Raw genomic sequence first — 13,854 nt, forward strand, 5'->3', positions numbered from 1 at the left:
AAAGAGACTTGCCGGTAACGAGATTGAACTAGGTATTGAGATACCGACGATCGAATCTCAGGCAAATAACATACCAATGACAAAGGGAACAACGTATGTTGTTATGCAGTCTGACCGATAAAGATCTTTGTAGAATATGTGGGAGCCAATATGAGCATCCAGGTTCCGCTATTGGTTATTGACCGGAAACGTGTCTCGGTCATGTCTACATAGTTCTCGAACCCGTAGGGTCCGCACGCTTAACGTTACGATGACAGTTATATTATGAGTTTATATGTTTTGATGTACCGAAGGTTGTTCGGAGTCCCGGATGTGATCACAGACATGACGAGGAGTCTCAAAATGGTCGAGACATGAATATTGATATATTGGACGACTATATTCGAACACCGGAATGGTTTCGGGGGTTATCAGATATATACCGGAGTATCGGGGGGGGGGGGGGGGTTACTGGACCCCCCCCCCGAAGGTTAATGGGCCTCATGGGCCCAAGTGGTGGAAGAGGAGAGGCGGCCAAGGGGCAGCCGCGCGCCCCTCCCCCCCAAGTCTGAATTGGACAAGGAGGGGGGCGGCACCCCCCTGTTCCTTTCCCCCTCTCTCTCCTTCCCTCTCCTCTCCTACTCCAACAAGGAAGGGAGGGAGTCCTACTCCCGGTGGGAGTAGGACTCCTCCTGGCGCGCCTCTCCTGGCCGGCCGCACCTCCCCCTTTGCTCCTTTATATACGGGGGTAGGGGGCACCCCATAGACACAACAATCGATCATTGATCTCTTAGCCGTGTGCGGTGCCCCCTCCACCATAGTCCACCTCGATAATACTGTAGCGGTGCTTAGGCGAAGCCCTGCGTCGGTAGAACATCAACATCGTCACCACGCCGTCGTGCTGGCAAAACTCTCCCTCAACTCTCGGCTGGATCAGAGTTCGAGGGACGTCATCGGGCTGAACGTGTGCTGAACTCGGAGGTGTCGTACGTTCGGTACTTGATCGGTCGAATCGTGAAGACGTACGACTACATCAAACACGTTGTGCTAACGCTTCCACTTTCGGTCTACGAGGGTACGTAGACAACACTCTCCCCTCTCATTGCTATGCATCGCCATGATCTTGCGTGTGCGTAGGGAAATTTTTGAAATTACTATGTTCCCCAACACTCGCAACCAACGCAATAAAGGGGTTGTCAATCCCTTCACGACCACTTGCGAAAGTGAGATCTGGTAGAGATAGTATGATAAGATAAATATATTTTTGGTATTTTATAATATGGATGCAGAAAGTAAAGATGCAAATAAAAGTAGATTGAAAGCTTATATGATAAAAGATAGACCCAGGGGCCATAGGTTTCACTAGTGGCTTCTCTCAAGATAGCATAAGTATTACGGTGGGTGAACAAATTACTATCGAGCAATTGATAGAAAAGCGAATAATTATGAGATTATCTAGGCATGATCATGTATATAGGCATCACGTCCGTGACAAGTAGACCGACTCCTACCTGCATCTACTACTATTACTCCACACATCGACCTCTATCCAGCATGCATCTAGATTATTAAGTTCATAAGAACAGAGTAACACATTAAGAAACATGACATGATGTAGAGGGATAAACTCAGGCAATATGATATAAACCCCATCTTTTTGTCCTCGATGGCAACAATACAATACGTGCCTTGCAACCCTTTCTGTCACTGGGTAAGGACACCGCAAGATTAAACCCAAAGCTAAGCACTTCTCCCATGGCAAGAAAGATCAATCTAGTAGGCCAAACCAAACTGATAATTAAAAGAGACATGCAAAGATAACTCAATCATACATAAAAGAATTAGATAAGATTCAAATATTTCTCATAGATAAACTTGATCATAACCCCATAATTCATCAGATCTTGACAGACACACCGCAAAAAGAGTTTACATCGAATAGATCTCCACAGGAGAGGGGGAGAACATTGTATTGAGATCCAAAAAGAGAGAAGAAGCCATCTAGCTAATAACTATGGATCCGAAGGTCTGTGTTAAACTACTCACAACTCATCGGAGGGGCTATGGTGTTGATGTAGAAGCCTTCCGTGGTCGATTCCCCCTCCGGCGGAGCGCCGGCGAAGGCTCCAAGATGGGATCTCGCGGATATAGAAGGTTATGGCGGTGGAAATTGTGTTTCGGTGGCTCCCTGGATGTTTTTGGGGTACGTAGGTATATATAGGAGGAAGAAGTACGTCGGTGGCCGCTCGAGGGGCCCAGGAGACAGGGGCGCGCCCAGGAGGGGTGGGCGCACCCTCCTATCTCCTGGCCGCCTCGATTGCTTCTTGACTTGCACTCTAAGTCCTCTGGATCACGTTCGTTCCAAAAATCACGCTCCCGAAGGTTTCATTCCGTTTGGACTCCGTTTGATATTCCTTTTCTTCGAAATACTGAAATAGGCAAAAAACAGCAATACGGGCTGGGCCTCCGGTTAGTAGGTTAGTCCCAAAAATGATATAAATGTGTAAAATAAATCCCATAAACATCCAAAAGGGGTAATATAATAGCATGGAACAATCAAAAATTATAGATACGTTGGAGACGTATCAAACACCACGAAGGCGTTTCTCAACCACTAGTGGTAGACCTTGGGGTGGTCTCCAAACCCTCACAAACTTTTCCGGGGGTAATCACAAAGGTCGATTCCTCTCCGAAAGACTCCTACCGCCTAGGAGTCTCCAACCTCCAAGAGTAATAAGAACTATGGGGAAAAGCTCAAGACTTGCTCAAATCACGAATTCCTTTGGTGCAACGAAGGGGAAGGAGTGGATCTATCACTTGATTGGAGAACTTCTCTCAAATGTTCCCAAATCACTTGGGGATCTAGGATTTGGTATAGAGGATTGAGAGAGAGAGAGTGAAAAGTGTTCTTGGCAAGCTCAAAGTGAATGGTCAACACTCTCCTGTAGGGGAAGAAGGCTATATATAGTGGGAGTGGAAAACAGACCGTTGAGCCACTTAGTGCACAGGGTCTGACGGACGTCCGGTGGGTACCAGACGACCGGTGCCACAGATTAGACCGGACGTCCGCCTGGGCCGCTGGTCGTCCGGTCGCTGGAACATCTACCAGGGGCACAGACGAGGTATGGGACTATACATCCAGCGGACACCCGGAAGGCGCTGGTCGTCCGGAGGCCGGATGTCCGGAGTTGTCGAAAATCCGCAAATATCATTCTGTTGAAGTGCAACGGATATCCGGAGGTGGCCGGACGTCCGGTGGGACCGGTCTTCCGCTAATATCAGTTCTGTGGAGATGCACCGGACAACCGGTGAGAGCCGGAGGCCCGGTCGACTGAGAGAGGACGGACATCCGTAGACTTTCGGACGTCCGGTGGTAGCTGAACTTCTCAGGACCATACCAATATTTATGCATAAGTTAGAGGAAAAATCTTGAGATGATATGTGAGTGAATTTTGTGGGTTTGAGCAAGTTCTTTCACAAAATCCATCGACCCCTCTTAATAATGCGGGATCCCTATACTCAAGAACAAACAGAAAAATAAGCCAAAGCTTTTTGTCTTTGTCTTGTGTCTCTGCTCTCGAGTGATATATGTATATATATGTTTATGTCCGTAGTCATGATCCACACACCTCCCTTGAGACATAATCCTCAGATATACTTGATAAACATGATTAGTCCCAACATGCATGTTGTCATCAACATCAAAATATGATTAAGGGCATGATTGCACTTTCAACTTCTCTCTTTACATATATATGCGATTAGTCAAGGCATTTATGAAAAGTTTCAATGATTCAACAAGGTAGTACAAGTGTATGCAAAAAAATTCAACTGTGCTAATGTAGTGGCATTGTGTCCCCCCTTGCAAAGCTGATTACATGTGGAGTTCTGAAAGAGCAGCTGCAACTAACTTCGTATATTAGTATGTGCATTATATGTTCTATGAAATTCCGCTTTCTCATTGGAATAAAAGTGCAAAAATGATATGTTAATTTCGATTTTAGTACTACTAATGCACAGTCATTATTCTTGCATAATTTAACATTGTATGTCGCACTATATGGTGGCATATACAATATGATATGTTAATCACTATTAGCAGGAGTGTTTCTTCCGATGAAACAAATTCATGTTTGCTTTGATATGACTTAAAGTAAGCATTTTCTATTGAAAATGGTTATTTCAAAGAGGCTATGGCTGGAAAATATGTCCACCGACTCCATATCGTGTAATTGATTATGTTATATGTTGGGGAACGTAGCATGCAATTTCAAAAAAATTCCTATGCTCATGCAAGATCTATTTAGGAGATGCATAGCAACGAGAGGGGGAGAGTGTGTCTACGTACCCTCATAGACTGAAAGCGGAAGCATTTAGACAACACCGTTGATGTATCGAACTTCTTCTAGCTCCGACCGATCAAGTACCGAACGTACGACACCTCCGGAGTTCTGCACACGTTCAGCTTGATGACGTTCCTCGCCCTCCTAATCTAGCAAGGTGTCGAGGAAGTAGATGAGTTCCGTCAGCACGATGGCATGGTGATGGTGATGGTGAAGTGATCCGCGCAGGGCTTCGCCTAAGCACCGTGACAATATGACCGGGGTGTAAACTACGGAGGGGGCGCCGCACATGGCTAACAGTTGATGTTTTGTGTTGTAGGCGCCCCCTCCCCACATATATATAGGTTGGAGGGGAGGAGAGGCAGCCAAGGGGGCGCGGGGCGCCCCAAGTAGGAGGAATCCTACTTGGGGTCCTCTCCCAATTCGGCCAACCCCCCTCTCCTATTCCTATTCAGAGTAGGAAGGGAAGAGGGGGAAGGGGGAATCCTATTCCCTTTTCCTTTCCTCCTTCCCCTTCCCTTCTCCAATTTGGCCAGACCATATGGGGGGGGGTGCACCAGCCCCTTGTGGCTGATGTGTTTCCCCTCTTGGCCCATAAGGCCCATATCTTTTGCCGGGGGTGCCCGGAACCCCTTCCGGTGACCCGATAAGTACCCGGTGCTTCCCGAAACACTTGCGGTGTCCGAATACTACCGTCCTATATATCAATCTTTACCTCTAGATCATTTCGAGACTCCTAGTCATGTCCATGATCTCACCCGGGACTCCGAACAACATTCGGTCACCAAATCACATAACTCATATGATACAATATCGTCATCGAATGTTAAGCGTGCAGACCCTACGGGTTCGAGAACTATGTAGACATGACCGAGACACCTCTTCGGTCAATAACCAATAGAGGAACCTGGATGCTCTCATTGGCTCCCACATATTCTACGAAGATCAGCCGAACCATTATGACAACATACGTTATTCCTTTTGTCATTGGTATGTTACTTTCCTGAGATTTGATCATTGGTATCTTCATACCTAGTTCAATCTCGTTACCAGCAAGTCTCTTTAATCATTTCGTAATACATCGTCCTGCAACTAACTCATTAGTCACTTTGCTTGCAAGGCTTCTTATGATGTGTATTACCGAGAGGGCACAGAGATACCTCTCCGATACTCGGAGTGACAAATCCTAATCTCGATCTATGTCAACCCAACAAACACCTTCGGAGATACATGTAGAGCATCACTATAATCACCCAATCACGTTGTGATGTTTGATAGCACACAAGGCATTCCTCCGGTATCCGGGAGTTACATAATCTCATAGTCGGAGGAATATGTATTTGACATGAAGAAAGCAATAGCAATAAAACTGAACGATCATAATGCTAAGCTAACGAATGTGTCTTGTCTATCACATCATTCTCCTAATGATGTGATCCCGTTTATCAAATGAAAACTCATTTCTATGGTTAGGAAAATTAACCATCTTTGATCAACGAGCTAGTCTAGTAGAGGCTTACTAGGGACACAGCGTTTTGTCTATGTATCCACACATGTATCAAGTTTCCGGTTAATACAATTCTAGCATAAATAATAAACATTTATCATGATGTAAGGAAATATAAAGTAACAACTTTATTAGTGCCTCTAGGGCATATTTCCTTCATTATATAGTTAGAAAATAAAATTGTACTAGCATTTGGAATCTCAAGATTAGGTCTACATAACTATCTACATATATGCAAATATCTATAACTTTGAAGTACAAATGTACAATAATGATATACCATTTGAATAAAGAATTTTTAGGAACCATTTTTCTTCTTCTTTACATTACGATAGTTTGTCATGAGCATAGGGCATTGCTGCATCTTATTAGACGTGTACACATTTATCATAATATTAACCTTTATGTTACATCTTTAGTTTAGTCCAGTTTAGTACTCACGTATGTTCATCTTTCTGTTTATCAAATTTGATGAGAGATTGATGCTACCGCGACCTCAAGTGTCGGTAATTTTTGTACATGCACTGAACTAATGAAAGTTGCCATTGATTCTATAGATTCCGTTGATAAAAATAATGTACACTAATATTTGCATAGTTTTTAAATGAGTAGTTAAGTTTCTAATGTACATGACTAAGTTCAGTCACACGACTCACTAAATACTATTTTTGAAGTGTCTTGGACTGTTATTTATACTGAATTTTCATTTGTATTGTTCTGAACAAAAAGGGTATGGTTGCATTTTCATTCTATATATGTAGTACTTGCACATTCCCCCCCCCCCCCATACAAATATCCAAGGCTCAAGCATTGAGAGTATCAAATGCACCAATGGTCGAAAGTGCTCATCTATTCACCAAGAGTGATGCAACTTTCCACATTCCGTTGATTAACACATCTGCTGCTTAGTCTCATACTTCATCCTCTGATTGTGTTGTCAATGTCATTTACATTTATGTAACTGAGAGAAAAGGATGTCACACTATTAATATTTTGACGCGTCTTGCTAAGAAGTATTGTCAAGATTAGTACAATAGTTAGTATCATGGAATGCTATCATTGGTGGTCATAAAATGCTTACTTTAATATCAGTAGACTTTCCTTCTACGATCATCTTTCGGTACATTGGTAGTCATAAAATGCTTACATTGTAGGTTTATGATCCAATTTTATTTTTTTGCAGTGTTTTATGATCCAATATATGTGATGCTAGAAAAATCTAGTAGACATGAAATTAAGATGATGGCTAATATGACATGAAAATATCGAACATGACTGTCACGTAAAATGATAAATATTTGGTTTGCCTACATGGTTGTTTAGAAGTTTTTTCACTAGAAATAGGAATTCAATTTTTCTATGCCTATATATTTGTAAAAATTACTGTCATTCTATTGGAAAATTAGACGGTTGTTTAGAAGAATGAGTAACACAACCTTGCAAAACAAATAATTAAAATTAAGAAGTGTCGATGCACACATTTGTTTTTCTTTCCAAGGCATGTAACATATGAGTTCTAATGTCTCTTTTCGTTATTATTAGGTTACCTAACACACCCACATAAGGTGGACAAGTTCTTTTCTCAAGAACCACATTGCTACGTTTGTAACAAAAGATGACTTGGTATGTATACCCGTTTACGAGACAACATCTATTGCAAAATAGTGAAAGACTTTGTAAAGGACAATACGACAATGACCAAAAATTTGTGCTACTTGATAAAAAGATGCCTTGTTGTCCATATTATTCATTGAGAAAGTTGGCTAGAACATATACCTAAAGTGCACAACATGCAAAAGGGATACCCCTCGAATCACATTCTATGGACACCAAGCACTCCAAGCATCCATGTCACGTCCAAAGCCAAACATTGTAACGTCTACACTTGTTAGGTTTTTTTTGACATAATTTCGTATGTTACCTCCTCTTGTAATATCTCTTTTTAATGAACTGATACTGATACAATACATACTCTTATATCCATGTCTTAGCCGATATGCTTAATTGCTGGAGCCACACTGCATCCGTAGTTTATGCCGGTGGTATAAGGTTTTAGTATTATTTTTATCATCACACGTGATAATCTCTCCGTTATAGTAGAAAAGAATAAGCAAGAGTGAAACTAGACAAAATTCAATCTTCTTGAAAGCAACTTCAACAAACCCTACCACTAGTAGTTTTATTGGGAACAAGCCTTGATCATGGCAAGTAGTAGTACAATAACAAAAGCTAAACTCACTAGCAAGTGGGCCACAAGTAACATGAGTCCTAGTCACCTTAACCTCGAAGTATTTTCTTAACTTGTCCACCGTTTCCCGGAAAACACAAGAAGGAAAACCACACGTTTCCCCGCCGTCCCCACCTGGCAGCGACTCAAACTACGGCGCGGGTAGGGTCGGCACGGGTAGGCAAACCCGTCGTCCCCTCCCGTCGCGATCTCGCCCAGCCCCACCCCCACCCCACCCCTGTCCACGAACCAACGGAGGCGGCGAGGCATCTCCACCGCCGGTGAGAAATCCAGCTAGGGTTTCCGCCCCCGTTGACCCGATGGGCCCGGGCGCGCCGTCGCCGGAGGACGCCGCGGGCGGGGAGCCGGAGGCGTGGTACGGCAGCATCCAGTACCTCGTCAACATCTCGGCGGTGGGCGCCGCCTCCTGCGTGCTCCTCTTCCTCCTCGTCAAGCTCCGCTTCGACCACCGCCGCATCCCGGGGCCCTCAGCGCTCGCCGCCAAGCTGCTCGCCGTCTACCACGCCACGGCGCCGCAGATCGCGCTCCACTGCGGCGCCGACGCCGCCCAGTTCCTCCTCTTCGAGCGCGCCTCCTTCCTCGTCCTCGCCGCCGTCTCCGCCGCCGCCTTCGCCGCGGCCCTGCCGCTCAACCTGCTCGCCGGGGACGCCGCCATCGCCGACCAGTTCGCCGCCACCACCATCTCCCACATCCCCAGGGCCTCCCCGCTGCTCTGGCTCCACCTCCTCCTCACCGCCGCCGTCGTCGCCATCGCGCACCTCGGCATCTCCCGCATGGAGGACGCCCTCCGCATCACCCGCTTCCGCGACGGCAACGGCAACCCCAGCGACCCCAACTCCAGCTCCGTCGCCGTCTTCACCATCATGATCCAGGGCATCCCCAGGGCGCTCGCCGCCGACAGGGCCCCGCTCAAGGAGTACTTCGAGCACAAGTACCCCGGCAAGGTGTACCGCGTCATTGTGCCCTTCGACCTCTGCACGCTCGAGTACCTCGCCGACGAGTGGGGGAAGGTCCGGAACAAGATCTCCTGGCTGGAGGCGAAGATGGACGCCCGCAGCCTGTTTGACGAGTTTGTGCAGGATGAATCAGGGCAGTTGGAAGCCCACTGGCTTGTCAGGAGATGCAAAGAGCTGTGGGCAATGGCGGCGCAGAGGTTTGGGTTTACTGATGATGAGAGGCTAAGGAAGCTGCAGACAAGGAAACTCGTGATTGGGAGCAGGCTGTCGGATTACAAGGAAGGGCGTGCGCCTGGTGCTGGCATAGCTTTCGTTGTGTTCAAGGATGTGTACACGGCAAACAAGGCTGTGAGGGATTTCCGAATGGAAAGGAAGAAGACACCCATTGGTAGGTTCTTCCCGGTGATGGAGCTCCAGCTTGAGAGGAGCCGATGGAGAGTGGAGAGGGCGCCACCGGCATCAGATATCTACTGGAATCATCTTGGGATGAACAAGACCTCACTAGCCTTGCGGCGGATCGCGGTCAACACCTGCCTCATTGTAATGCTCCTGTTCTTCAGTTCGCCCTTGTCAATACTCAGTGGAATGCAAAACGCAGCACGGATCATCAATGTGGAGGCTATGGATAATGCCAAATCATGGATTGTTTGGCTTCAAGGCTCAAGCTGGTTCTGGACAATAATCTTTCAGTTTCTACCCAATGTCCTCATCTTCGTGAGCATGTATATTATCATCCCTTCAGTACTGTCATACTTCTCCAAGTTTGAGTTCCATCTGACAGTGTCGGGGGAGCAAAGAGCTGCATTGCTGAAGATGGTTTGCTTCTTCCTTGTTAATCTCATTTTGTTGCGTGCGCTGGTGGAATCGTCGCTTGAAAGTTGGATTCTTAGCATGGGACGGTGCTACTTAGATAGTGCTGATTGCAAGCAGATTGAACATTACCTGAGCCCATCATTCTTGTCGAGATCCTCACTTTCTTCCCTGGCGTTCTTAATCACATGCACCTTTCTGGGAATATCTTTTGATCTGTTGGCTCCAATCCCTTGGATAAAGCATATACTGAAGAAATTCAGAAAGAATGATATGGTCCAGTTAGTCCCTGAAGAAAATGAGGAGTACAGATCTATGAACAATGATGAAGAAACAAATGGGCTGATATCGCCTCTAATGTCTGAGAGAGAAGACAGTGACATTCTGAATGGTTTCGAGGGACATGATCTTTCCATGTACCCAATAAACCGGAGCTTCCACATGCCAAAGCAGAAATTTGACTTTGCACAATACTACGCGTTTGACATCACAATATTCGCGCTCACGATGATCTACTCACTGTTCGCTCCGCTTGTTGTTCCTGTCGGTGCAGTGTACTTTGGCTACCGTTACCTTGTGGACAAGTACAATTTCCTGTTCGTATACAGAGTCAGAGGATTTCCTGCAGGCAATGATGGGAAGCTGATGGATAGGGTGCTGTGCATCATGCAATTCTGTGTTATCTTCTTTCTTGCTGCTATGTTGCTCTTCTTCGCAGTCCAGGGTGATTCCATGAAGCTTCAGGCTATATGTACTCTTGGGCTGTTAGTGTTCTATAAGTTGCTGCCGTCTGGAAGTGACCGCTTCCAGCCGTCCTTGTTAGAAGGGATGCAAACAGTTAATAGCTTTGTAGACGGTCCAACGGATTATGAAGTTTTTTCACAACCTGACCTGGATTGGAATCTGTATCAATCCTGAAGAAAACTCAAGGTCAATACACACTTGTTTCATTTCAAAGTCATCTACTGTCACCAGAGCTTCACATTGTATATCTCTTGTTCTTTTATATAGTTGATGTAGATTAACTCCCTTCTTTTTCTAGCTGGATCTGTTCGTTTTGGAAATGACAAACACTTCAATTTAGATCATGTAGGCATGAGCTGTCTTATCTAAATTCCATGAAATAACATCAGGGGTTATCATACATGATCAGTTCATCGTCTTGAGATTCTTTTTCTTGTAATTGCCTCCATCTAATGCAAAAGGCCCCAACCGCAGCAGATATATCAGTGCATGCCACATTTATTCTTTCCATCTTTTCTGTGTTAGTGTTCCAACTGTAAGAGAATTATTGTTATGTTTGGGATTTAAGAGATTTCTAACACTGGAATCTATCTTATGTACTGTGAATTGTGACAGTCAAACTATACTGTAAACTTCTGAAGTTTTGATGTAGCTTCACAAACATTATTAGTTTAGTACCGACGTGCAACAAGTGTACTGATATATCATTGTTTTTTTGGCATCCCTGTTCCTCATCTTTTCTCATTCATATGTTAGGCCATTAGTTAATTTGCGTGTTTGTATATTCATTAACCAGTGTTGATATATTTGTATATTTGCTGTGTTTGTATCTTTATTAACCAGTGTTCATATATTTGTTAATTTGCTGTGTTTGTATCTTTATTAACCAGTGTTCATATATTTGTCAATTTGCTGTGTTTGTATCTGTTATTCTTTATTAACCATTGTGTTTATATTGATTGCTTCCAGCCATCCTTGTTAATAGAGACACAGACAGTTAATAGCTTTGTAGACGGTCCAACGGATTATGGAGTTTTTTCACATCCTGACCTGGATTGGAATCTGTATCAACCCTGAAGGAAAAATTCAAGGTCAATATACACTTGTTTCATTTCAAAGTCGCCTTGTATCACTGGAGCTTCACATTGTACAGCTCGCACTCTTTTGTACAGTTATGTAGATTAACTCTCTTTTTTTTCTAGCTGAAACTGTTTGTTTTGGAAAAATGGCAAACACTTCAATTTCAATTTAGATCATGTAGGCATGAGCTGTCTATCTTAAATTTCATGCCAAAGCATCAGGCATTATCCTACATGATCAATTCATCATCTTCATAAACTTTTTCTTGGAATTGCCTGCATCTAGTGCAAAAAGCCCCAACCATAGGCCATAGCATATATATCAGTGTGTGCTGCATTAGAATCTTCTATAAGAGTATTATTGTTATGTTTGGGGTTTAAGTGTTTTTTAACACTGGGAGCTACCTTATGAACTGTGAGAATTGCAAAGTCAAACTACACAGTATTTTCTGAAGTTTGTATATATCTTCACAAACATTAGTAGTTTAGTACCATGATGGCCATAAGTGTACTGTGATATATCATGGTTATTTTGACATCCCTGTTCCAGGGTTATCCCCTTCTCACCTTTTCTCATTCGTATGTTAGGCCATTAATTAATTTGCTGTGTTTGTATCTTTATTAGCCAGTGTTCATATATTTGTTAATTTGCTGTGTTTGTATCTTTATTAACCAGTGTTCTTATATTTGTTAATTTGCTGTGTTTGTATCTTTATTAACCGTTGTTTGTATATTGATTGCTTCCAGCCATCCTTGTTAATAGAGATGCAGACAGTTAAATAGCTTTGTAGACGGTTCAACGGATTATGAAGTTTTTCCGCAACCTGGCCTGGATTGGAATCTGTATCAATCTTGAAGCACTCAAGGTCAATCAATACACACTTGTTTCCTGACATAGACATCTAGTAACCGGAGCTTCTCATTGTACGACTCTCAGTTGTTTCTGTACAGTAATCTAGGATAACTCCTTTTTTCTCTAGCTGGAACTGTTGTGTTGGAACTTGGAAATGACATAGACTTCGATTTGGACCACGAAAGCATGAGCTGCCATTCGGAAATTCCATGAGAGTATATCTGGTGTTATCCTATTCCTACATGATTAGCTCACCATCTTAGAGATTTTTTTCCCTTTAATTGCGTCCATCTAACACAAAGGCCCAACCGCAGCAGATGTATCAGTGCATGCCACATTTATTCTTTCCATCTCTTCTGTGTTAGAATGTGCCAACTACTCCCTCCGTCCGGAAATACTTGTCATCAAAATGAATAAAAAGGGATGTATCTAGACATATTTTAGTTCTAGATACATCCCTTTTTATCCATTTTGATGACAAGTATTTTCGGACGGAGGGAGAATTATTGTTATGTTCAGGATTTAACAAAATTTTAGTGCTGAGAGCTACCTTATGCACTGTGAGTTGTGACAGTCTTAACTATGCGGTAATTCCTGAAGTTTTGATGTAGCTTCACAAACATCAGTACCGTGAGCATATCTGTCATATTTATATCTCTTCTGTATCTTGTGCACCTTTTTCCCCTTCTCTTTCTTATATTCCACTCTAGCTCTTGCTATTGGTGGCTGAAAATAGCTGTTCTTTTTACCAATAGTTGTAAGGCAAAACCCCTGGTCGTGTTGGCTTTTCATCTAAATGTAAAATCCACTCGGCGAATCTTACAGTCTAGGGGGCTATGTGAGCCCATATGAAACTTGTACAAAGTTGGCAGGTTGTTCCAAAGTACTCCCTCTGTAAAGAAATACTTATAAGATATTTGTAAGGAGGAGTAACTTTCCACTCATTCAGGAAATTTGAAAAATATCTCGCATGCAAATGACTCAAGTTTGATTCAAGATTTCAAGTTTCGTGAACATGACAACTTGTTTGTGAATTGTCGAAAAACAATAAACCCAAAGCACTTCCTGTAACCCGGTGCTCGTATTTTTTGATTTTTTTTAGGATTTCCGGTGATGTTCGTTCAGAGGAAGGAGATGTTCATGTTACACTACAAAGGCGTCTGTGGTAATGAGTCGTCAATCTCAAGATGTTGTGTCGGTTTAGTATTTTGGAGAAGGAGATGTTCATGTTACACTACAAAGGCGTCTGTGGTAATGAGTCGTCAATCTCAAGATGTTGTGTCGGTTTAGTATTTTGGAGGTGCTCGTAAGGGTAGTGTGTGCGCGCGTTCATAG

The 13,854-nt window shown here is 43.6% G+C and overlaps 1 protein-coding gene across 1 annotated transcript; it reads left to right on the top strand.

Moving 5' to 3' along the window:
* Positions 1 to 8,261: 8,261 nt before the first annotated feature.
* LOC123093685 (CSC1-like protein At4g35870) lies at positions 8,262 to 12,876 on the top strand. The gene is made up of 3 exons (XM_044515697.1): positions 8,262 to 10,773; positions 11,557 to 11,678; positions 12,414 to 12,876. The coding sequence occupies exon 1, from the start codon at positions 8,377 to 8,379 to the stop codon at positions 10,759 to 10,761; it is 2,385 nt and encodes a 794-aa protein (XP_044371632.1). The 5' UTR covers positions 8,262 to 8,376; the 3' UTR covers positions 10,762 to 10,773; positions 11,557 to 11,678; positions 12,414 to 12,876.
* The last annotated feature ends 978 nt before the right edge of the window (positions 12,877 to 13,854 follow it).

Source organism: Triticum aestivum, chromosome 4B, assembly GCF_018294505.1.
Source record: "Triticum aestivum cultivar Chinese Spring chromosome 4B, IWGSC CS RefSeq v2.1, whole genome shotgun sequence".
Classification (NCBI taxonomy): domain Eukaryota; kingdom Viridiplantae; phylum Streptophyta; class Magnoliopsida; order Poales; family Poaceae; genus Triticum; species Triticum aestivum.

Coding starts and splice junctions, on each gene's coding strand:
- LOC123093685 (XM_044515697.1), top strand. CDS start 8,377: ATGGGCCCGGGCGCGCCGTCGCCGGAGGACGCCGCGGGCGGGGAGCCG.